General features: G+C 48.1%; 5 protein-coding genes across 5 annotated transcripts; 1 reads left to right on the forward strand and 4 right to left on the reverse strand.

Annotated features, from left to right (window-relative positions):
* Nucleotides 1-6,895: 6,895 nt before the first annotated feature.
* Nucleotides 6,896-9,310, forward strand: flbA (developmental regulator FlbA; the record flags this gene model as incomplete). Its single annotated transcript, XM_001821917.3, has 4 exons — nucleotides 6,896-7,591; nucleotides 7,736-8,864; nucleotides 8,921-9,108; nucleotides 9,164-9,310. The coding sequence occupies 4 exons, from the start codon at nucleotides 6,896-6,898 to the stop codon at nucleotides 9,308-9,310; spliced, it is 2,160 nt and encodes a 719-aa protein (XP_001821969.1).
* Nucleotides 9,311-10,879: 1,569 nt separating this feature from the next.
* Nucleotides 10,880-12,369, reverse strand: AO090026000531 (CDC73 C-terminal domain-containing protein; the record flags this gene model as incomplete). The annotated part of the gene is made up of 2 exons (XM_001821916.1): nucleotides 10,880-11,611; nucleotides 11,689-12,369. The coding sequence occupies 2 exons, from the start codon at nucleotides 12,367-12,369 to the stop codon at nucleotides 10,880-10,882; spliced, it is 1,413 nt and encodes a 470-aa protein (XP_001821968.1).
* A 246-nt stretch (nucleotides 12,370-12,615) lies between these two features.
* Nucleotides 12,616-14,469, reverse strand: AO090026000530 (putative MFS monocarboxylate transporter; the record flags this gene model as incomplete). Its single annotated transcript, XM_001821915.1, has 4 exons — nucleotides 12,616-13,341; nucleotides 13,697-14,059; nucleotides 14,147-14,247; nucleotides 14,304-14,469. The coding sequence occupies 4 exons, from the start codon at nucleotides 14,467-14,469 to the stop codon at nucleotides 12,616-12,618; spliced, it is 1,356 nt and encodes a 451-aa protein (XP_001821967.1).
* Nucleotides 14,470-15,131: 662 nt separating this feature from the next.
* On the reverse strand, nucleotides 15,132-17,906 carry AO090026000529 (putative PHD finger and SET domain protein; the record flags this gene model as incomplete). The annotated part of the gene is made up of 1 exon (XM_023236027.1): nucleotides 15,132-17,906. The coding sequence occupies one exon, from the start codon at nucleotides 17,904-17,906 to the stop codon at nucleotides 15,132-15,134; it is 2,775 nt and encodes a 924-aa protein (XP_023091067.1).
* A 3,083-nt stretch (nucleotides 17,907-20,989) lies between these two features.
* AO090026000527 (putative proline permease) lies at nucleotides 20,990-23,560 on the reverse strand (the record flags this gene model as incomplete). The annotated part of the gene is made up of 3 exons (XM_023236028.1): nucleotides 20,990-22,431; nucleotides 23,143-23,203; nucleotides 23,480-23,560. 3 exons carry the CDS (start codon nucleotides 23,558-23,560, stop codon nucleotides 20,990-20,992), a joined length of 1,584 nt encoding a protein of 527 aa, XP_023091066.1.
* Between the last annotated feature and the right edge of the window lie 696 nt (nucleotides 23,561-24,256).

Below are 24,256 nucleotides of genomic sequence, written 5' to 3' on the forward strand. Positions count from 1 at the left end.
TCATATTCAGAACGGGATCCGATCTGAGATGGAGTTCGCTACTTTCTCGGTAGATCTCGCTAGTCCAAACTCTCTTTGGTTGATTTTTGCTTTTTTTGCCGCCCCTTTAACCTCAATTTGTCACAGAAAGTTTAATTGAGCAATGGATGGGATAGGAAATTTCGGAACTTGCCGTCGTAGTCCCTGACGGTCTGGATGGGAAAAGGGATGGCCCAGCTCCTGAAGTCTAGATATCAATCCTTTTTTGTTTCAGGGGATCCCAATTTTTGAGGATCTATCTATAGTTTAGGTTGGAGTTGTGACGATAACTTAGTCAGCGACTGCGGAAATTATATCCTTATCTTTCCGCGTTTTTCCTCGACTGGACGGGCGTCTGGAACCGCTCACAGGCGAATCCTCCAACCGGGAAAATGGAGGCAAGAAAGGAACAAAGGATGAGAAACTACGGAGTAAAGATTTCATCTCTAAAATCCCCCCCTTTCCATTTTCGCAGAAAACATATTCTAGCACGGTAATAAGTAGCGACTGCGTAGCGAACTGGTCTATGCGCTGGAGATAGATATGAAATCAGAATAGAGTGAAATCCTAGCGTCGATACACACATTTATTTAACTTACTTAACTACCTCGATATAGTAAATCGTCCTTTTCATAAAAGAATCCCTGTCGCCCCCAGACTTGACTAAAAAAATAAAAAATAGATAACAAACCAAACACCAACCCAACCCATTCCGGTAAATTACCTTCTTCCCGCCGATACGACCAGTGAACCAGTGAAGAAAAGGAAAAGAAAAGCCACCTAGTAACGAAAAACCACGTGGCGCCCACAAACCCAGCACTATTTTCTGCTCAACTCTTCCCAGTTCTCTTCCCTGATTGAGTTTAAACTCCCCAATTTTTCCTTTTTCCTTTTTTTTTTTTTTTTTTTTTTTTTGCCATCTGGAAGTCAGTCAGTCAAATCGAGCTGGAAATTAAATTACTAGTTCAACCTGGCTTCTCTTCCCTTCTTTTTTCTTCCGACACTGGTCCAGTCCCCAGCCCCCCACACAGTTTAGTTGACCTCTTTGACCGCTACAAGAAAATGGGTCCATGTCCCTAGTAGTAGTCTAATTGTGACTAGAGATGTTTCAGGATAGAGGACCGACTGTTTTGTATTTTTTTTTTCTTTTTCTTTTTTTCTTTTTTGTCTCTTGGGGGTTTTGGTCTTGTCTTTGCGGTCTGGCATCTTTTTTTGTGGAATCTCGGATTTTCCGGTTGATGGTAATAGGTAGAAGAGACCTGCTTTCTTCATCCTTAGTAATAAGTTTCTTCATCGTGGTGTCCACTGTCCACTGTGGAATGTGGATAGAATACTGTGCGCTAAGTGCTAAATTCCTACTCAGACCTCCTTAGTCACTTACTTAGTTACTTACTTGACTAATCTACCCCAATTACCTAGCTCCATAGTATCTACTAAACTATATAGGTATTGGAGTAGGCCGAGATATGGAGTACACGCAAGTTCACAACGGAGTAAAGACGTATATGTATAGCGATCCACAGATAAGGAAAAAACAAACGAAATGAATCAATGGGCTGACCAGGTTCCGAGGAAAGATGTGCGTTTTACGTCATGGAGGATTTCGTGTCTGATCCTCTCATCCTGGATTCTGTGTTTCTGGTTGGGGGTATGTATGTATGTGTTATGGGGTTGGTTGTTCTGTGTTTGATGTGTCTAATGAAGGGGGTTCTGGATACGAGTTGATGGACGTCGAGAAGGATTCTGATCCTGTGCTAGGTAGTTCTATCAGTACCTGTTATGCGGATAGCCGCGTTTTTAATGTATGTTCTATATTAAGAAGGTTTTCTAGGGCTTGGGAGTTTGGGATCGGCCTTGTTGTGATTTGGTCTCTTGGAGTTGGTACAGCCGGTAGCCGAGGGATGACGATGAAGAAGACAGACAGAAAAAGAAGAACGGATCTCTACCTTCATTGCTTATTTCCTATGCCTTAATGAAAAAACTTGCTAGATGAAGAGGCAAAAAAATACTTGTCAAAAGAAAGAGACCGAATGTGGCTGTTGCTTGGCAACATCTAGGCCCTTATCATATCTGACTCGGTCGCAAGCCACATCCCCAACGCTACTGACTCTTATTCTGGTTCCCACAGGCAAACCGCAGGGACGTCCGGCACACGGAGGAACTTGCATCCGTCCACTAGGATCGTCGAACTGGAATGAGCCTCGATTTGACCTGTCATCATTCTAGACTCAGGCGTGTCAACCAGTTGGGGATTATCCCTGTTATTTTTGTCTCGCGTGGCGGCCAGGGATCTTCGTTTCATGACACGGAGGGAGAGGATCTCTTATGCAGGGGCTACAGGGCATTAGTCGTGCTTAGTGGGAAGGATTGAGGCCCGTCGTCGTAGTTCTGTAGTAGGTGCATTGATGATGCATGATATATATCAAGTTCCAACTCTATGTATACGTGAGTTCTCCTGCTTCTTGGGAGGCTCACCTTGTTCTGTGTTGGTTAAGAGAGGTGGATATGAGGAAGTGAGATCGTATAACATTATCAACCCCCACTCCATGTGTTTACTAATGGAAACACGACAAGGAAAAAAGGACGTTGGCTGACAGTTCCCGGACCTTGTTTGATGTTGTCTTGTTGAGGCGTGGACATGCTCACGGGACGTCCGCGTGATCATTTCAGGATTGGGGTTGGTCTTTTTTGATTGAGAGACACCATGAAATCTGCAGTCTTACCGCAACTTTGCAAAGGATGCCAAGAATACCGATTGATACCTGGAGGAATTCAATCGAAAGATGTGCCCCAGGTGAATTGCGCCATTGTGGTCCAAGGCCCTCTCACCGCTTCGTATTCTTTTTCTAGAAGAGTGGGGACGGCCCTCAGGACGCTGGGTCGACCCGAGAAGTGGAATTCACGGTCAATATTCGGGATATATCCATTGACTCGTAACGAGGGGTCCGGAGCGTATGCTAGAATGAGCACCGCTTCTGATTCTTTGACCCCTATCTCATCCCGCGCTATACCGTCCACGTAGCGGAATCTCTGTGGGAGCGACTTCAATGGGGAGGAAACCTTCGCGATAACCCAAAAACCTGATATTGGGCATGGATGGAAACCTTATTGCGCGGGTCTCGGTGGTAATAAGCAACGTTATATCCGAATTAGAGCTCATGTCAGATTTGGCGATCAGACTTTGGGCTAAAGGAGCCTCAGAGGAGGGGAAATGAGAGTCGGAAGGAAACAGGATCAGGAGGGCGCTTTGAGTTTCAGATCCTGGGTGTGATCCCCTCGAGACGGCAACTTTTTGACTTTGTGGCTGACTTGATTGGTCCGTTCCCGATTGTTTTTGCTTCCAGTATTCGGACATTTATTAGACGAGCCGACCAGTAGGTATGCATTGGGTGGTGATTATGAAACAGTTGTTAGTTGGTGATATGTCTAACTGGAAAGATGATGCGAAGCTAGTCGATTGTCGCGCACAACGCGGCAAACTGATTCGGGGGCTAATCCATTTCGGTCACCAATATGATTACCTATGAATATGGGACCTCACTAAGTAAGCTAAGAATGATCTTGCTTAGTTCCCAGGATGTATGAATAGAGTCCTGTTTCCATTGTAACCGTTATGTACGTCAGTCCGGTACGTATGCTGCCAATGATGTAGGAGCTAGGAGCTCCTTCTCGACTGGAGTTATTCCAGCTCTCCAGTAGCCAATTAACCTTCAAGATCGAAGAACGGCAAAGGTTAAGCGGTCGTCATTTACCTGTCAGAAAACTGTTGAAACTCTACTTCGTAGCATGAACCCTGAGAGTATCCATCGATTGCGAGATTGACTGGATGAGCGGCGGCTGACAAGGTAGCCAAGCCGACCAAGTAAACCAAAACCATCCCACCATTCCTTCTCCACGTGCGTCCACGTGGACCGCATGGATCTCGGTTAGGAGAAAAAAGAATACATCTGGAAGAGTCATGGAAACGAAAGACTGGTCACAATTGCTTCAAGAAAGATCCATCGCTACTCAGCCACACGGGAAGGAAACTTGTTCCACTTCTTTCTACCTTGATTTTCTTTTTCTTTTCCTTTTCTGTTTTTGTTGTTTTTGTTCCGCCCTCTCTCTTTCTCAACACCCGCTGTGCTAGTTATGTTTAGACGCGGGTAATGTCGGTCGGCCCACGATTTGAAATATAATGAGGCAATACAACGTAATAACGACGATTGGTTACTGGTTGGATCGATCAGATTGGAGAACAATCCATATGCAAGCCAGTAAATAGTCTTAATACTACAAGCAGCTAGTAGAAACTTAATGCCATGTGGGTGAGTTGATATATCATCAAATGCCTTTCCCTCAGATCCCTTCATCATGAGAGTTAGTAGCAAGTTAAATAGTATAGATCTATCCTCTGGGACGGGGGCTTGATCTGCATCCAACCATTGCTTGATTTCCCTTTGGTTGGTGGTCAAAATGGAAACGCGCGGTGTTGTTCGCGGGAAAGGCTCTTCCCACGTGGACGAGATGAAAGGAAAGGGTTTAAGGAACGACAAGGATCCTGATTCTCCATAGCCGTTGGGAAATGATGATTCCAGCGACTTCCCAAGGTTCCTCCTCAGTAGCCTTACTTCTGGAGGAAAAGTGCTGGAGCCTGGAGGTATTTCCCGGGCCCACCTTTTGCAGTATTGAGAAAATGATGGGCCTTCCTAGTGGAGAGACCGAAAGAGAACGTCGATAGGCTGGGTGGTCGCTTTTCACAAGTGTGACAACACAAAAGCGTGGCTGATTAAGGTACTAGTGTCTGAACTAATCTAGGATAAGTAAGAGCCTTCATGCGAGTGTTTGCAACCCGGCACTCTGACTGGTTCGCTACAGTTGGGGATTTCCCGGCAATGAGTCAAAGACTGGTGATCGTTACTGGATCTGGTGGGGTTCAGAATTCAGAGCCTTCCAAGGTAGGAAGGTGTATTTTTGATTTTCCCTGATTTTCCATTTGTTCTTCTCGTTTGAAAACGTGACGGCTGGCTTGGTTCAACGTTTGTCCATGTTTCGGTGTTGCCGGGTGGTCGTACAAAGGAAAAAGTTGTAAGGGTATGCCCGCCACGAGCCACGTTTCTCTTGGGCTTGTGTCCTGAGATCCTTCAGGACTGGTCCAGGGGTTTGGGCCCGATCACGTTATACTTTGCTGAGGCTGGCTGACCCAAGCATAACAAAACAGAAAGGGAGGGCTAAGTACGGAGTATGATAGGAGACCAAGAGGAAAACAAACAATCGGGAGAAGAAGTGTAACTTAAGGGAAAGCGGTAGAAAGAAACCAATACCTGGGTACCTGGGTACCTGGGGCTAGATAAATAAGTTGTTACCATAGGAGTGCCCTCCCGCTGCAGCACTAGTAGTAGTACATACCTTCCTTACCATTGTTAGTGCATGCATCTCATGAGACCCAATACTTTGTTTTCCCATCTAAGCTCCCACTCCCTTACCTTCTTCAAGGTTGGTGCTCCTCTTTTGTGAGAAGATAGCCCATACTTTAATACTTTGTTAATAATAATATGTTAAGGAGAAGAAGGGGGAAATATTAGGCGGTCTGCCGAAACTCTCCCCCAGGCGTAGATTCCGCTGATCATCCGACGCTTGCAGTGTACAGGAGGAGAAGAAGTCCCACTTCAAAGCTGAAAGTTGAAAGTGGTTAACAGACGTAGCCCAGATCATTTTCGGTCGGGTATTATCAGGTAACGGCATGGTATCGTGGTGACATCGATACAGAGCTGCAACTGATGTTACCATCACCCAAGAGTCCATGAGTAAGGTAGATACAGTACATACATACTTTATGCTTTTGTCCTGGGCGATACAGGATATCCTTGCATCGCGAGTTACTAGTTGATTTATAGGGGAAGCAATCCCGTGTCCCATGACAAAGAAGTGAGATCAAATTGAATTCCTCGTGGACTTTATAAAAAACCTAAAATAAAGAAACAGAAAGAAGCTCAGCATGATGGCATCTGTAACTAAGATTAGATTACTGTATACATTGTGACACGAAGTAACCCTGGACGCGCCCACAGTAGGTAACGAGACCCGGTAATCGTCATCAGGTATGGTACGGAACGGCTGCGCCCAAAGCAAGAATTCCTTACTACTACAGTACCTACCATGTCGGACTCTGCAGGGAAGGGAGGCCTCTCTGATCGCCCCAAAGGACGATCCATCCACACCTTTGTCCTTGGCCCACGTTGTCTGGTGCATGAAACCGTCCGCGTGCACAGTGGGTCAAGAATGACAGGCCGAATTCTTCACACCCCTGGAGACCCTCTGCTGTGCTCATCTTCGGGACTCCGTTATCGCTTCTTACTCACCTCAAACTTTCCTTTCTCTTTCCTTTTCTCCCCTTCTTTTCTGGAACTGAACTCCAAGATACACACGGACAGGCGGATTAACAGCTAAAAGCAGGAAGTCGTTGCTGATCCCGGATCCAGTTTACTGACTAAAACGACTTGCTTCTCCCCGACCAGGAAAGGAAAAAAAAAAAAAAAAAAAAGAGAAGAAAAATCCCCGCCCATTTTTTTCGCCATTTCTGTTTCCTTTTTAAATAAATATTCTCTTTTTATTTTTTTTATTTTTCTTTTTCGCTTTTATTTTATTTTGCCTTATCCATAACACCCACCCCTCCACACCCTTTCCTCTTTTGATCTTATTTTATTATTTTATTTTATTTACTACTTTTTTTTTGGATTTTTTTTTTTTTTTTTTTCTTAATTCCTAATTTTTTTTTTTTTTTTTTTTTACGGTTCCTCCCTTTCTTCACCAATTTTTTTTTCTTATATACATACACACTTACATACATACAAACCCTCCCCCCTCTTACTCCCACTTATCTGGTTCGCACTATTCAATGCCAACCATATCTTCCATTCCCCTCGACCAAGGATCTCCTCCCTCTTCACATCTTCGTCATTCTCACCACCGTCTTCCTACCCAATCTTCTCTCTCTAACATACCTGTCCCGGTCTCTTCCTCCCCGGACGACTTCCCTTCTTCTACACCCCCATCCGCCTCTTGTACTCTCACCTCCGCAACCCCCGCTGTCGCTGCCCCCACGACCAGAACTTCCACGTTCACCAGCACTACCAGTTTCACTGGATCTGTAATTGGATCGATCTCGCGACGTAATCGCCGATCTTTTGCTGCTTTGGCCCGTGAAAAGACTTCGAACGCTTTTGCCAATCTCTCGGCCATTGGAGGTACCACCAACGCTACTCTACGTTCTTCAGCCTCGTCCGGAAGCTTGTCGAAACATTCGCGCAAGCTCTCCCAAGTCAGCGTCAGTGAAGCTACAGGAGCGTCGCCGCTGACTCCACCATTATCGGACAGCAGCACGAGCAGTGAGCAATTGAGTAACACACCCATTGAGTCTCCCGCCAACCCGATTACTCCGGCTGTGGCCGAACAAGTCGAAAGGCGCCGTCAGACCCTTCAACACGTCCCATCTTTGGTAGGGCAACAGGCGCAAGCCGTAACTCCATCGAAAATGCATCAAACATCTTCAAGGCTATTGCGTATGACTGAAGATGATCGTCCTTTTACGAAGGTAGGAATTTTTAGAATTCGGTTTTTTCTCTTCCTTTTTATTTTGCCCCTTCATCCTACTGTTCCAATCTGAGGAAGAAAAAAGAATTTTAAAAAAGGCACAGCGCTCGAGTATAGACCATTGTTAACGGACTGACTTTTGCAGGATTTTATGGATTTGTTTTCGACATTGATGGTCAGCTTGAAATTGGATTCGCATCGCGTACGATTTACGAGATACGACCACTCGTTCACATCTGAAGAAGCAATCAACAATCTTGGATCCCTCAAATTTTCCCAGTCCAACCGCATGCCAGACCCCAAGGATCCTTCTCGTATTGTTACGACCACTACGACAACCACGTTCTCCATGGCCAAGGAAATGGCCCGCTCAGTGTGCCAACGGTTTGTCGATGCGAGGTTCATTGAATCTGTTGATGGCAAGGCCTCTCAATTTTTCCCATTGAAGGGAGCTTTGTATCAACTTACACCCAAAGGAATTAATATTTTGCAAAGATTTTGCCAGAGGAACGGTATCACCGCACGCCATGTGATCGATGTGCTGGAATCTCCTCGTAATACAATGCAGCTTGTCAACCTGGAGCGCGATTCTGAGACCGATAAGCTATCTCATGATCGTGCCACTATTGAGGTCATCTTTCGCCGGTTTGCTGGCCAAGATGGACCTAATGTCAAGAGCAGCATATCCACCTCCGACTCGGACTCACTGAGCGATTATTCGAATGGTCTGGTTGGAGTGAAGATGGCCAAGGAGCGTAAAATCAACGACAAGATTCTTATCAACACCTTTACTGGAAAAGCCGCGGTAGATTGGTTAATGGACTGTTCGACTACTATCGAACGCCGGGAAACTGTTCTCATTGCTGAGTTGTTCGTCAAATATGGACTGATCACAATGTTGCAGGAGGATAAGTTGATGCCTCTGCCGGATAACTCGATAGTTGGATTCCAGCCCTCCAAGAACGCAATTTATGGCATTACGGAACGAGGCCAGCGAGTTTGTGGGTGGATAGCACGGGACAAGTCTCGCGAGACTACAGCATACGACAGCCGCGGTATTCCAAAGGACTCGAACAACGCTCGGTTGAACCACATTCTTCATGATCCTGCTCTGAGACTTCTTTTCCGTGAATTCCTCCGCTATTCTTTGTGTGAGGAGAACTTGTCCTTCTACTTGGATGTTTCCGAGTTTACTGCAACTTATCACAAGGCGGAGAAGGTTGGCACATTCAAGAAGTCTGACTCTGTTCGTGAGACCCTGGCTGCAGCATATGGTAAGCTCTCGGTTCTCGTCTCACTTCAAGTGCAACCCATACTGACTGTTCGAAAGGTCTTTATAACGCCTTCCTGGCTCCCGGTTCTCCTTGTGAGCTTAATATTGACCACGCACTGCGCAACAGCTTGGCCAGTCGCATGACTAAGGCTGTAGGGGATGACGAATCAATGTTCAAGAGTCTCCAGGAAGTTGTGCACTTGTTTGAGATGGCGCAGACTTCTGTTTTCAAGTTGATGTCAAGTGTGAGTATCTACCCGTCGCTTGGAGAGTTTTATTTGGTCGCTAACCTCGTTACAGGATTCGATCCCGAAGTTTTTGCGCGACCCTAAGTACGCCCATATCCTCCAGGAGCATGATGTCGAGTTGATCGGCGCCACAAGGTCTTATTCGCCAACCCCAGCCAACGTTCCAGAACGCTCGATGAGTCGCTCGGCTCGGTCATGACAATAGACTATACCGTGTACTTGGCGGTCGATTTGTAATTACGACTTTAAGCCGAACTACCCTACTCTGCGGTGGCACAGTACGCAAGGAAGGTCCTAAACTTGGCGTTCCACAGCCGAAGAGTTTGATCATACGTATATGACTCCGGTTGACGACACTTCGACAATGTCAGAACTTCAAACGCCGCAGCGGTTCCTTCGCTTGTCCACTACACGTTGACACGAACACTCCTCCGGTTCTACCATTATCTTCTCTTTACCGGTACCCTATGCACCTTTGAGCCGTTCCACTTCGGCGGCATGATTTTCCTTTGTAATCAAAGTTATCACGACCCATGAAAGATGTTACGATCTCGATGGATCATGTGATAGAGATGACCCACATTGATGGTCTTCCCATATTTATATTCACCCGGTTTTCCATGTTTTTTTTGCTTTTCTTTTCATTTGTGATTTCTGACCCGTGTGGAGAAATCGGTGAGGAAGGCTGAGACACGAAAGTTTTCCAGCATTAGAGAGGCGTTTCTTTTTTACTTTCAACCTTTGATTTGGCTTTTTGGCATACACGTGTGGCCTTTTAGAGATTTGTCAGTTTCCCCTTACCTCTTTACTATATTGTCTAGTATCTTTCTCTTCTTTCTTCGACCTGCATTATCCTTGTTCAAGAGTTGATGTATATGCTGTCATACCTTCGGCATTCAGCATTGTTCTGCGTATTGATTGCATTTTCAAGGATTCAGCGATTATGGCTTTTCATTTGTCATTCCCCTACTTTATGTCACTACTACATGGATCGTCCTTCGAGATATGCAGAGAAAAGAAAGAAAAAAAAAATATATATATATATATACGATCCCGATACCTTGATGATCTGATTCTTCTATCACGTGTAGTACAGTTTTAGTAAAAAGGGCGACCCCAAGACCACATGGCAACCACGTGTCAAAACAAAGCCATCGATGAATGTAGAAAAGTGCGCATCCCCGATGAACGTATCAACTTAAGATGTAATTAGCGGGACAAGACCATCCGCGTATGGTATTTAAAATCATCAAGATGGTAAATAACAAAGCTTTAGAAAACTCCTGCACGCCCTCCCTGCATCCACGGCTTCGACGGTTAAAAAAAGTAGAAAAATGATAAACAACACAACTAGCTCATCCATCGTTTTGTGAAAAGAAAGAAAAAAAGAGAAAAATGGGCCCAGTAACAAGATGAACACAAGAAGACCAAAATAGATTCTATGGAGACATGACGGAGCAATTGATGAATTTCACGCATAAGACGGCGGATATGAACCATTGAAGGGCGAGGAGAGACGACAAAGGCCGTGACGCTGTTCTGAAACTGCATCTGCGATTACTACCCGAAGAGCATTCGTTGATTCATATATCCAGTGTTTACGCAACCGAGTTATAATTAGTTCAACCCAGCCCCGGGCGAATAGGGGCCGGGCCATCTGTCCTAAAGTCGGAATGGGGCGGAGTGACCGGAGAGATGTGTTTGATGCAGGCGGGAATTTATTCAAGGGCTGAGTTGACGTTGGGCTTAGGAAGAAGAGAATCGGAGATCATTTGTTGCCCCAACCTCTTTGTTTCATGCCCTCTTCGATCGCAGTCCAGATGCCCTCGACTACTTCGCGATCTCGCCACCGTCCTGCACCGTTAACGCCGCCCTTTTCGTCCCATCGCTCGACGGAGAAGCTTTGGACTCCACGGCCCCAGCCGCGGACTTCGCGCGGGACACCCTCACCACGCCAACCGACGTGGATACCGGTCACGTGCTTGAAGAGTTCGGGTGGGGAGGACCACTTGTAGGACTTGAATTGCCAGGTTTGACCGGTTGTGAAGACGGCGACGAGTCGATTCCAGTAGTCTGGTCTGAAATTGGCTGTGCTGTCGACAAGGATGAACCTGGTTGGTTTTCTGGTTGCGGTTTGGGAGCCGACAGCACGGGATGTTGCGTTGGATGTGTCGGAAAGAATGCGCAGCGGGCGAGATATATACAGAATGTTGGAACTGGGCATAGAGAGAGTGGGGTGGTCGGGAGGTACAAAGACACCATCCTGGAGGAACGACCGTACATTTGACATGCGGATAAGAGACGAAGCCGATGGGGAAAGTAGTATGATCGGATCCTGGGTTTTGGAGCTGCCTTTCCGGGGTTGAGGAAGGCCGGCAGACGGCGCCGGTATGATAGACTGCGGCTTGCTTCCAGGCTTTGCGCCCGGGGGGTATTGGCCTGTTCGTGAGCGGTTACGACCGAGGAATGTCTCGGCCGTTTTGCGAACATGAGAGAAGTCCTAAATGAGAGAGTCATCAGTGGCTGCTTGGTGACCGGTGCTACGGAGACACTCTTGCGCCTCCAGACTCAACTTACAGTTGGTTTAATTCCCCGTAGAACACTATTCCGATCACCCATCTTCCGTTCACCGTTGTAGATTTCCTGTAACCTAGGATCAACAACCTTCGCGGTCTTTCCTTGCTGAGCACCCCCGGAGGGCGCGGTGGCACCAGGTGCGCCGCTTGGGACTGCAGAAACACCTCCAGCAGCACCAGAGGCAATATTAGCTGAGGCTTGAGCTTGATCCACCGCGGAGGCAGCAGCAGCGGCTGCACCCTCTAAGGGTTTGATATATTCACTCTCATCGGAGGCGCCTTCGAGCCAGGTGATGAGGTCTAAGCGCTCGACGAAAACCAAGTTTTGCACTTGTTCTTCCTGCTCTCCTTCCTTGCGTTCCTTCTGCCTTAGCGACTCATTTAATTCCTGTGCTGAGGCAATGTAATCCGGAATCGCGACATCTTTCTTCTGCCAAGCGAAGAAGATACTCCGGAGGTCGACAGCGGAGTCGGAGGCGGTAGAGAAGAAACGCGTTGGTGCATTCAATGGGATAGTCTGCGGCGACGGATTCCGAAAGAAAAGGTGTGTGGCTTTAGCTAAGTTATCGGTGGCATTCTGATCTGAGGGGTCGGAGGAGGTCGTCGGCGTGGGAAGACTGCCGGCCGCAATAGCGCGGCGAAGGGCAAGAAGGGGATCTTGGAGGGAGGGATCGCTTTGCATTATGGTGGCTAATTCGCAAGTATACTACTACCACCACGCCGAACGATCCTTTAGAGAAGAGTAAAGCCTGTGTGAGAATGAGGGTGTTTATTGAGCTTGCGGAAGTGGTGAATGTTGATGGTCCACCAGTCCGCAAGAAATGGAGGTTACACGTGACCCGCGCTTCTCAAGTTGTATGTATTCATTTGATCACTCACTCCAGCAAGAACAATGGAACTCCTGCTAGACCTCTGTATCTCGACCCCTTTATGAATGATAACAGACACTCAGGTAACGCCACATCCAGCTCCAAGCCCCAAGGAAGGCGGTTATGCCAGTGAACAAGATCAATGCCCCGTATTCCGTGCCATATCCGGTGTCACTCCCACCAACTGATCCTTTCTCGATCAAAGCGGTACTCAAGGGTCCACTAATTACATTCCCAATCCCTCTCCCTCCAGCTAGCAATCCAAACACCAACCCAGTCTCCAACGATGGTCTCTCCCGCTTGATCTGCGTTAATACGCCAGACCAAGTGGAGCTGAAGCCACCGGCAAAGAAACCGTATGTTATGGAGAAAAGAGTGAGAAGACCAGTCGCAGCCCTTGGATAAGATGATGAGGTTGATGTTGAGAGGCCCCAAAAGAGGAAGACAGAGAGCGCTGAACCTACTGATGAGAAAAGCATCATGTTCGTAACGGCGAAGCGGTCACAAAGTGAGCCGATCACTATTCCACCAACCACGGAAGTCGAATTGAAGAGGGCCAATAAAAGCGTGCCCGTGGTCTTAGATAGACCAGCTACACTGGTCGAGTAAGATGGCAAATAAGTCGTAGGCAGAAAATACCCAAAGCCCTGGATAATATTCCCCATTTGTAGCATCCAGAAAGTGACCAGCTTCAGGAATGTTAAGTCCAGACGTCGAGCGGAGGTCGATAGTGAGGGTGGGATTCGCGGCTTTACGAATGGCAGAGCTGCCAACGTAGAGAGTAGCTGGGAAGAGTCAGTTCGGCTGCTGCCCCCACTAGCACTGATAGAATGTGGGCTATGCTATCCAGCGAGACAAAGGCATTAGGGCTTGCTTGGTGTCCTGGAGTGGGATATATATGGCGTTGCTTTATTGCTGGTGTATTAAGCTTATTACAAGCGAGTAACCATGACCGGACAGCTATGGCGGCTATCTCCAGTACGGGATGATCATGGGCGGAAATAAGCCAGCACTAGGAAAGCCACGTAAAGAAGAGGACTTAGGGGCACAGCCATACTGGGGATAGAGGCATTGCGAGGATATGCGTGTTTCGGCAATTGTCTTGCCATTAAATAGATTGTGCGTGAAGATGGTACTGACCGTAGTGACTGTCCAGGCTCTCAAGGTGGTTCTCGCTCCAAAACGTTCAAGACAGGCGCTGGCTAGAAAAGGGAGGACTACACCGCAGATGCTTTTGGCAGCCCACATAATCCCATACGCGAGGCCTTTACGACGGACAAACCATTGATCAAGATATAGGGTTGTCGGGCTAAAGACCAGACCATTCCCAACGGCGCATAGAACACCCTGAGTGACAATTAAGTGCCACACTGTTATCGAGAAAGAGGAAAGGAGAGAGCCAGAAACACTGAGCAACAGGCCAACAGAAGCACAATACTTCTGTAGCTGGGGATAACGGGTGAGAAGAGTGAAAGATACGGGGGAAAGAAGATAGAGGATTCCCTGAGACACCCCACAATATTCGTTAGTATACACTCCGTCATACTGTTATCAGTCCACAGATCTCTATGCTGGACTTGGGGATAATACAGTTGAAGTCGTTCCCACTACTGCCAGATCCCCTTTGCTCCCTTGAAGGTCATTGTGCGAGGAATAGTACTCTTGAAATATCCCATAGACGAGAGAAAAGCCTAGCGACTGGGTGTCAACGTCCTATCCAAAACCATGTCAAGAGCTGTGGCTGTACCCCAGACCGGTAATTGGATTAAGCAGCACGAGGCTAACATCAACCAAGCGTCTTTTCCTCGATCTGTTGCGGGTAGAGACGGTTGTTCGAGTTCAAATTGGGAAGCATTATGGGTGCCTTCTGGGGGAGATGGTTGCGGTTGAGGAATGGGCTGCTGAGACTGCATCTTCTTGCATGGAAAATGGATGCCTTGTCTGAAGTGACTGCTGATGGAACAATAGAGATGGATACTCTGATGACTGATATGAGATGTAACTTACCCCGCGCACATGATCGGCCCTTCTCTCTTCCAAGTACACTCATTGCCAGCGTGGCTTCCATTCTACAGACATTCATGGGACAGAAGTGAAGATTGAAAGGTATCTTGTTTTTTTCTTCGCATCATTCAATCGACTCGGTTCTATTAAGGCCGTATCCCTGACAGAAAAAACAGGGCCATGTCGTCATAGAAGAAGCCTAATATAATGGATAATAAAAAAAATAGGTATAGAAAACAAATAGACACAGCTAATACAGATAATCGTGAAGCAGATGCTGCACATAAGTGACGAGTGATCGTCGACCTAAACACCATACATACCCTTTGCCGATTCATATCCCAGAGTATATTTCCCAACCTTCCCATCCACACGCCTGATACGCCGTCACAAAACGGGAAAAAAGAAACAGAAAAAAGAGATAAGCCCAAAAAGACAACACATATCCACGGCTGAACGCCAATTCCCATCGTGTACAGATTCAAATAATAAATAAAGATAACACATTGCCCACTGTCACTACCATCACCACCGGCAGGAGGCAGCCTGGATGAGGGATTGGTCTGGCATCTCAGGAAAGCGAGGATAGCTGGGAAGCCTGTGTCGGCCCAGAGACATCCTTCATCGGGACATCCGAGGACTTAGTACTTCCGCCTTCTCCGATGGCCCGGGGTTGTGCATGTTCGTTGTTACCAACTGTGGATAACTCGCGGTTCATGTGGGGTTGCGTTGTGGGTGATTTGGGCGGAGGCATCGGAGTGGCCTGAGTTTGGGACTTTTCGGAGGTGGGAGTAGTGAGAGTGCCTCTCCGGATGAGATAGTCCCCCAAGCTAAGCTTTTTCTTCACCGGGCTAGGTGCAGTCACGCTAGACCCGGGGATTGCTGTGTCTGAGGTAGATGGTGACGATATCACAGCTGGTGCACCGGACCCTGGACTGTTGGCAGGAGGTAGTGAAGGAATAGTAGCAGGAAGTGAAACGCGAAGATCAACACGATGACTGTTTCCTTTGCCTCCCGGTATTCGCGAGTTATGAGCAGCAGTGGATGGCCACGGTGGTGGCAGTGGAGGTTTAATAGAACTTCGTCCTGATAATGGCGAGGTTTCTTGTTGCCATCCTGGAGTACCCATTGGGGACACGGCATCCTTCATTTCCATGTCATCCCGGTCACCCGTCACGCTCGGTGTGGTAACTGTGAGTGGCCCTGCGCGTGGACTTGACACAGGGGACATCAGATGTGTGGCATGCTTGGACTGCGATGAGGGCGACACGAAGAATTGTTGACTGGATTTTTCCAGTCGTATACGGTCCGCATAGCATCGCTTCAGCAGCCGCTGGGTGAATGGGACGAAATTGGGTCGACGAGATGGAGTAGTGGACGGTGAGGGGCTATCACAAACATCGAGTTCCGTCTGCGTTGCTGAGTCAACGTACTGAGGACGCCCAAGCCGAGACCGCAGCGAAGGGGTCCCATGATTCGATGCCTTTCGCGGAGAGCCATGGCGTCCTCCAGGTAAAGATCCCGGGGAAATGGCTGATGTAGGCGAGTGAGACTGGCGATCACGACCGCTTAGATGTGTGAAGTAGCTTGCCTGAGCCGACGCACTCCCGATGACCGGTGTCGTCTGCGTGGACTGGCCGCTGGCTCGCTTCTTTCTTCGGTGCGAAGCTTGTTGGTCCTGTTCCAATTGCTGGAATTTCTTCTCCACTGCAGCGATTTTCCGTTTATCTCGAGCTGAGAGCTCGGCTTCGCCGAATACGACCCCTTCAGTAGAGGTTTGCAATGTAGGCGTGAGATCGCGACTACGGGTCTGGCCTCGTGCAGAGCCTGACGTGGAAAGTGTATCCGTTTGATCGTCCTCTTCCAAGTTTTTAGTAGCCTCACTGCCAGCACGGCTATTGGACGCCGGGGGTGAGATGTTCGATTTGCTTTTGGTTTTCTTCCGCTTTGAACTCGTTTGCTTCGAGTTGGTATCCAATGCTTTCGGATGTCGACGACGATCTACATTAGCCAACAGGCAATTGGGTGGAGCGACGCAGGCACAGCCGCCAAAGTGAGATAGCACATTGCTGATGCACATAGCTGCCACATCCTGTGCGTTGTCACTGAACTCCTGCTTGACAACACCATTGGTCGATTCGAACAGTTGTGGGTCTAGATACCACATGGCGGTAATCTCTGAATCGGCCGCTATGTCTTCTTTAGCAACAAAGCAAAAGTGGTACTCCACTTCATTGGTGATGAAGGTTCTGATGGTGACATTGGGACGACAGGACCGTCGCGCATAGCGGAGTATGTTTCCCTCATGGCGACTATCGATATACAGAGGCAGTTGAGGGTGGAAGAAAACGAAAGGTTCTGGATGACGAAGCTCTTGCCAGCGGTTACTGGCTTCAACGCAGTATTTCCAGAGCGGTCCAATTTTGCCAGTGATCTCTCCTACAATTTCGTCCTTTCTGACGGGATCCCGTGTCTTGAGGATCTTCCAGGTTGGGTGAATCCCGTCAATGTCAACGTTCGCATCTCTGATGGTCTCTGTTGCGAGAGATGGCCAATGGGACCTGTCCAGCGCCCCGCCCGACCAGGTGAAAACATCCTGCGCAGAGCGCCCATTAGAAGCGCGAGCAAGTGCGCCCGGCTCGTTTACCCATGTCGCTAAATGCGTGGCAAGTTCAAGATTAACAAACAGATTACTATCTGTGTCGACATGATGGTTGTCTTGGTCATAGAGATGGAGAAATTCATTCGAATATAGGGGAATAGAAGGGCCTGATGGTTTCGTGGGACTCAATGATGTCGTGGTACGTTTACGCGAATCGGGAGGAAGAGAGGGCACGCCCGCCAAGGAGCCGACAGACCCAGAGGCACGATGATTGGTTTTAGCCTTCTTCGCCGGAGGCTGGTCGCGAGTGCTGGACTCGGATCGATTGTGGGTGCCGTTTACTTGTTCTCCATCTTTAGTCTTTTTCTTCTGACTCTTTGTCCCTGATCGTTTAGCTTTCCGGTCACCGCCATCGCTCTGTTCCCTGAGGCGTCTCTGCCGCTCAGTTGCACGCCTGCCATCCAAGGGGCGGGGCTCACAATCGACGCAATTGTGGACCTCTGGTACGTCCCGACCATGATAGTAGCACTCAATATGTTGCCACGTCTCGCACCCTTCGCAGAAGACCGTGTTCCCATCGTCATCTTCGAATGCACAGATGCATTTGATGGTATACGGTTCCTCTTCTTCAGGGGCAGCGGAGTCGGAAACGGCGCCGTTGACGGCAGGCGAATTCAGAGAGACGGTGACCGGATAAGGCTCCGTGGCTGGATGCGTGATGACGACAGGGGAGGTATCTGTCATAATCTGACAGGATACCTCCTCTCAGGCTAAACAGTGCACGCGCAATGGGTTTCAATTGGAAGAGAGGCTCACGGATAAACCGTCAAAGCCCAGCACGCATGTCACTTATTGCCAAACCGACAATTGCCTCCTTATATAGCTCGTTATGGTCAGCGCTGATACAGTAAAGAAGCTGAAAATTCGCCGAGAAAACCGTCAATCCAGGAGAGCAAGAGCAAGAAAGGTTCGATATTGTTTGACAGGAACAAGTCAGGTGAGCCCAAGTGTACCGTGGGAATGCAGGCTGGTACAGTCGCTCGGCAGTTGCCAAGATACGTCGCTGGATAAGACAAGACTGTTCGAGAGGTGCAAAAGGGGTGAACGGTTATCGAGGTCTTAGTGGAGTCGTCGATCTCGTTGGCGCGTGCGACCGTGAGAGAGTAGATATGTATCGAGAATCGGAAACCGATGGATGTAAAGAGACGGTCGGGCCACGAATCGCATGGAGAGGGATGATGGCGACAGGTAGGTGAGATGAGGCCAGAAATAGTGAGGAGATTGCACCTATGAAGAAGGATGAAGTCAAGGGAGGGAAAGGATTAGGTAAACGTGGCAAGAGAACGTAGGAGCAATGAAAGAAGCAAAGGAAAATGGAAATGGGAGGATAGACGAGTGAAAGACGAACGAAGGAGAGTAAAGGTTGAGAACAAGAGGGAGAGGGAGAAGAAGGAAGAGAGGGAGGGAGAGTCGTGAGAGAGAGGCTAAAGCCACGGATGGGCCATTCAAGCGGCGCGTCCCAAGACCCAAAGTAAAAGAGGAAAAGCGTGGAATAATTTTTCCCTCCCGCTCTCGCTCGGCGGGAAAGCAGTTGCTGATCCTGGGGATTAATTTTCTTTATTTTCTCGCCTTGGGCGGAATCCGTAGATAGAAGAAGAGCATAATTAATAAGGAAAACGAGAGGGGGGTGTGGGAAGTAGGGAAAGCGATCGGACGAGCGCGAGAGAACCTGCCCGTCCGAAGAACGAATTGCGAGCCAGATCGTAAGGGAGGGGGGGAAGTGCGAAAGGACCAGGAGAACAAAAGGAAAGGTGGCTTTCGAGGTCGGCCGGAAACGAACCCACGCCGACCTTTGGGTCGAGGGCGTAGGACCCGGACTGCGGGACGGCCTGAGAAGTCAGGCCTCTCCAGCCAACTGTGCTGCCTGGGGAATTGACAGTCGGGCGGCATCCCCGCCTATCCATTTTCGGCAGGGAGGGTTGTTCTCGGTCCCAGAAGGGAAAGGTAAGTGCCAAGACCCAATTCAGGCATAGTGGGGAAAACGCAAGAGAGCGACAAGTATGAAGATCCAAGGCAGCAAGGCTGACTGACAGGCTGAGAACGTAGTGATCATAACTGTTGTGTGTTGATTCCAAGTTCGGGGATAGGAAGAGCAAAAATAATGGCAAGAAATAAATGTAAAAGTCATAGAACACAGAATAGGAAAAAGAAGAAAAAAAAAAGTAATACTTAACCTTTGTAGGGAAAGATTGGGCAAAGACATTTTCCCGTCGGAGGTCAGTACTGCCAGCACATATCATATATGCCTTACAACAAACATCATGGATCTGCTTGCCAGAAGCGGCAAATATGAAAATGAAAAGGAACAGACAGCTTTGGATGCATGGAATGCAGGGTTAGTGACAGACACGGTTAGCACCAGAGCAAAGTCAAGTATGAGCAAAATGTTAGAGGATCTCGCCAGTTCAATGTTGTAGTAGGCTAGACCAACACTTGCGGCAATTTAGTAGGTAGCCCCAATGCTTCTTATAGTAGAGCCACACGCACACAGGGGGTTGCGGCAAATCTAATTTCGTAAGTTGGAGAGCGATGGAAATAAGAAAGGGGTGAAAGCGAAAGAAGACAAATGGAAAAGGGAGAAAAATATTAAAATAAACGGGCAACATTCAGGGAGAGGTTCATCCGGTCTAGTTTAGCCACACTGGTGTGAAAAGTGAAGGAGGACGGAACTGGATGATTGAGGTATAGTCAGGGTCCTCATTTTCTCATGGGATGAGTAGAAAAACCCAAGGACTAGCCATCCAAGAAAAATATTCGGATTTATACGTAGTTGAAAACAAGTGGAAATAGCAGGTGATCCGTGGTTGTGATAAGTAAGACCAAATGAGAGGATGATAGTCATTCTCGTAGGGGTCGATGGTGGATCACCATGAGTTTAGTAGCGGTTATGGGATGTTGTGAGAAAGAGGGGGTACGGGAGAGAATGGCCGAAAGGCGAGTCATCTGGACCATGTGTCGGGATCGCGTAAAGGATAACATGATCTGATCAGGACACTGCGACAGTATGTCAAGCCCAGGGGGTTCACAGAGGAAAGAAGAGAGAAACAGAGGGGTAGACGGAGCCCTTATAATTAGGTAGAACTAACTACGGAATTTTGTCAGGAAAAAATGGTCAACCCGAAGCGGATGAGGATGAAAAGAGCAAAGGGGAAACATTGATCATAACCCGAACAATCCTCGAGAGGGAAAAGAGAAGGAAAAAGAAAAAAAAATAGAAATGGCCTTCCTCTAGTGGACGGGAGTAGGAGTAAGTGGCCTTTTTAGCGCCCTGAATTAATCATGTTAGGAGGGCTGCCAACTCTGTCGGTGGCAAAGACGAGGCCCGTGGAGTGCCTCGGTGCCTGGGAAGTCAATGGTCCCCAATCCTCAGGCACCATGGAGAGACTACAGGGTACTAGATCGTTCAAGGGGCACGCCTTCTTGCAAAACCAAGGAAACTTGCTTGCTATTAATCCCGTCCCAACCTACAATATTAGTATAGTTGTTATTGCCAATACAAATTCGTTCTTTGCTCAGAGGAAAATCATGCGGAGCCAACTGATACATTAATAGTACTCCGTTAACCATTTCAACTTGATCAGGGCTTAGGTCATAGGAATCACCCTAGCAATAATAATAACAATAATAACAATAATTGAATAATTATAGTGCCAAGTTCGCCCAAAATTGACCCTTACACTGTTTTTTTATTACCAGGTCTAGGTGTCCGGGCTTCTAGTTTAAGCGCGGGAACAAGACAAATCCGGATTCCCTTGCCACTAACTCCATCAACCTTGGGGTCTTGCGGTGCACTTCTCAAGCATATCACCACATCCTTGCTTTCGGAGCTCCTCGGATTGGAGACGTCGCTGTGTAACGATGGACTTCATCAGGTGCCCAAAGTAGAGTAGAAGAAAAATAGACACGGCAATATACGCAGGAATGGAGTTTCTCGCAACTATCCATGATGGGGCTGCTAGAAGTAGGGCGTTGGCCAGGGGCAGAAATGTACAGGCTGCGATACCGAAGTATGCACCGTATGGTTGGATACGTGTCTGGTTGGCTGGTGTGAATCCTTGTAGTGCGGTTGTCCGTCGGAACTGGAAATAGATAACACACGAGAACAACCATGAGATATAACCGGACGTGGTGATGAAATACATGAGCAGATTAAAGACGACTGATGCAGACATCGCCAAGGATAGATACGCAAATCCAGAGAACAGTGCTGATATAATGACAGAGATATAAGGCACACCGTAGTCATTGCGTACCTTGAACAACTCGGGGCCGTGTCCAGTCTCGGCCAGGGAGCACAAGGTACGAGACGAGATATAGAGAAATGATCGTCCAGAAGCCACAGATGAGAGGAATATGAGAGCTGTTGCAACGGTTGGTAGAATAGGAATTCCACATCTTCTGATCCCCACAATGTAGGGTGATAATCCAGCACCGATGCCATGATTCGTCAAAAGAGGCTCGTCCGATGGGCTAGACACAGTGATGGCTAGAGAACTCAAGATATAGAGTGCGAAAAGATGGAAGCAATCAATACGAGTCATGTCCAAAGCATTTCGGACCGACTCTGAATCTACTTGCTCCGCTCGCTGAACGATCAACTCAGGGCTGAAGATAAAGGATATAGTGCTGCATAGGATACACTGCACTAGCCCTAGAAGCCGGCCCAAATGACCGTCAGTGAGATATTCGTTCATAGCACCGGGTTCGTGCCAGTATCGAAAGCCCCGCGCAGCAGATTCGGGGACCCCCCGAACAGCGAGATAACCAGAAATGATGATTAGGCCGATGGTTGTGACAAGTTTCAAAGCTGTGAATGCGGCCTCTGATCTTTTAAACGCTTTTTCTGGCAACATGTTGAAGAAAAACACCACGGCAGTGACAATGCTGATCCGTATCGCAAGCCTAGCTCCGGGATTCCAAAGTCCAAGGTTGACCATTGCATTGGTGATTTCAAAGGGGACTAACGCAGCTATGGAAAACCAGCGTAGATATCCGAGGGAGAATCCTAAATGGGACGAAGCATAACGATAAGTGTGATTGACCATCGTGCCAGTTTGAGAGGGTAGGTGAGCCGCGATCTCTGCGACAGCCGTAGATACACAGTATACCAATACGGATATGAATATGTAAGAGCCGAGCAATGAGGCTGGGCCACCGGCAGCTAAAGCTTGACCAGAACCGATAAACAACCCGGTTCCAAGTGTAGGTCCTATAGCCATTGTGCAATCAGAAGTAAAAATGGTATATGACGGGGTTCTGTCACTGAACCGTGCATTGGGTCTCAAAGCATCGACACAGTACAGAATTCTTCGAACACACTCGAATGGTGCTAATGGAATGTGTGCGGTGCAAATGGATTTGAAGGTTGCTACTTCCTCCGTCGAGTCTATCGATAGCACCATGGGGTGGGGGGCGCATGTCGTTTCGCCCAAGGAAGGAACCGTGGCCAGCGCCGTGGCAATCAGGGGGAAAGCCCACAAGAGAAAGGACAAATAAATTAAGGGCAACTCGATTAAACGTATAATCAACTGTGCGAGACAAACAACCGAGCCTGCCTACCCAATAATATAAGCCAGGGATGTATGGGTATCATTGTCTAGTAAACACAATAATAGGATGCTAGATCGTATAAAATCAAGGAGTAACCATGTCCGTCTTGAAGTAACCATAGTCTTTCACGGATATCGCGAAAGAGAAGATAACAAGGCATTGCATCATGCGAGGACGGAAAGCATTGTCGTGACGAAAGCATGTCCATCAAGAGGTCATATCAGCTTCGGCGTATTCCAGCCATTCGTCTGATAGGGATCTCTTCCAGAATCGTACAGTTCCATCGTCACCGGAGGAAATGAGACAATCACCTGTGCGCGTTTAGCATATGTTTGGATAGAGGCGGGCAACCCAACAGGGTATTACTGACCAGCGTACGAAAAGCCCACCTGCCACACGTCTAGATGTTTGCTGTCGATACACGCTACTTCCTTATAAGTATGTTTGAATTGGGCATCTCCTGTTGCCGAGCGACTGGCCATAGACATTGGAGCGCGACTCGCAAGGGCGGAACCTATACCCGATTGCGTTGTTGCACGGGTCGAAGATTGTGTGGATGGCCGGGATTGCTCGCCGTTCGAACCGTGAGGCTCATTGTCCGCGGCGGATGTGTAAATCTCGAAAATTCGGATGAATCCGTCCTTACAACCACTAGCAATAAGATCATAGCCGCGAACGGAGCCATTGGCCCAAGAGATATCTCTCACAAGACCCCCATGGCTCGACAGCTCAATTGCGTGATAGAAACGCCGACTGGCATCGGTGCGATATACTTTCACACTGTCCATAGCTGCCACTACGAGTGAGAGACTTTTACGATCCGAAGATGGTAAAACTGAGTGGGTGATATCGGTGGGGTCGTGGTGAAATTGCACCTTGAAACTTGTTTCCTCTCCTCTTTGGGGTGCAGTGCAAACACGAAATTGATCGAGAGGCTGCCAGTCCGCGAGTGTATCTGGACTTACGGGTTCCATGACCATCAGGAACCCATCTCGTGTGATGACAGCAAGCCATGACTCAAGGTCAATGTTGCGGAAGTCAATTGAGACGAACGGATGCCGGTATGGTGCCGTCATGCGAAAGATAGACCGGAAGCGTCGGCCAGAGTTAGGAGGTTGGGTGACATCTTCTTGCCATATCTTGCACTTCATGTCTTCACCAACACTACCAATATGTTGGCCCGTAAAGGGGCCATTCCAGCTTGCCTAGGAAACCAGTTAATATGCATTTGACACAATACGGACTACAAGGTGAACTGAATACGAGGAAATGCGATCTTGCTTACATCGCGGATCTCAGCATCATGTGCACGCCAGGTGTCTGTTAATTGCCATTCACCATCTTTCTGATCCCACACTTTCATACGATGATCAGAAGAGGCCGTAACAATGCGATTGCCATAAAAATTGAATTTAGTGACAGTTATCAAGTCACGATGACCAGCGTCGAAATCGGCGAATCCAGACATCTCGGACCGGGTTCAG

Source organism: Aspergillus oryzae, chromosome 3 (assembly GCF_000184455.2).
Source record: "Aspergillus oryzae RIB40 DNA, chromosome 3".
NCBI classification, from domain to species: Eukaryota; Fungi; Ascomycota; class Eurotiomycetes; order Eurotiales; family Aspergillaceae; genus Aspergillus; species Aspergillus oryzae.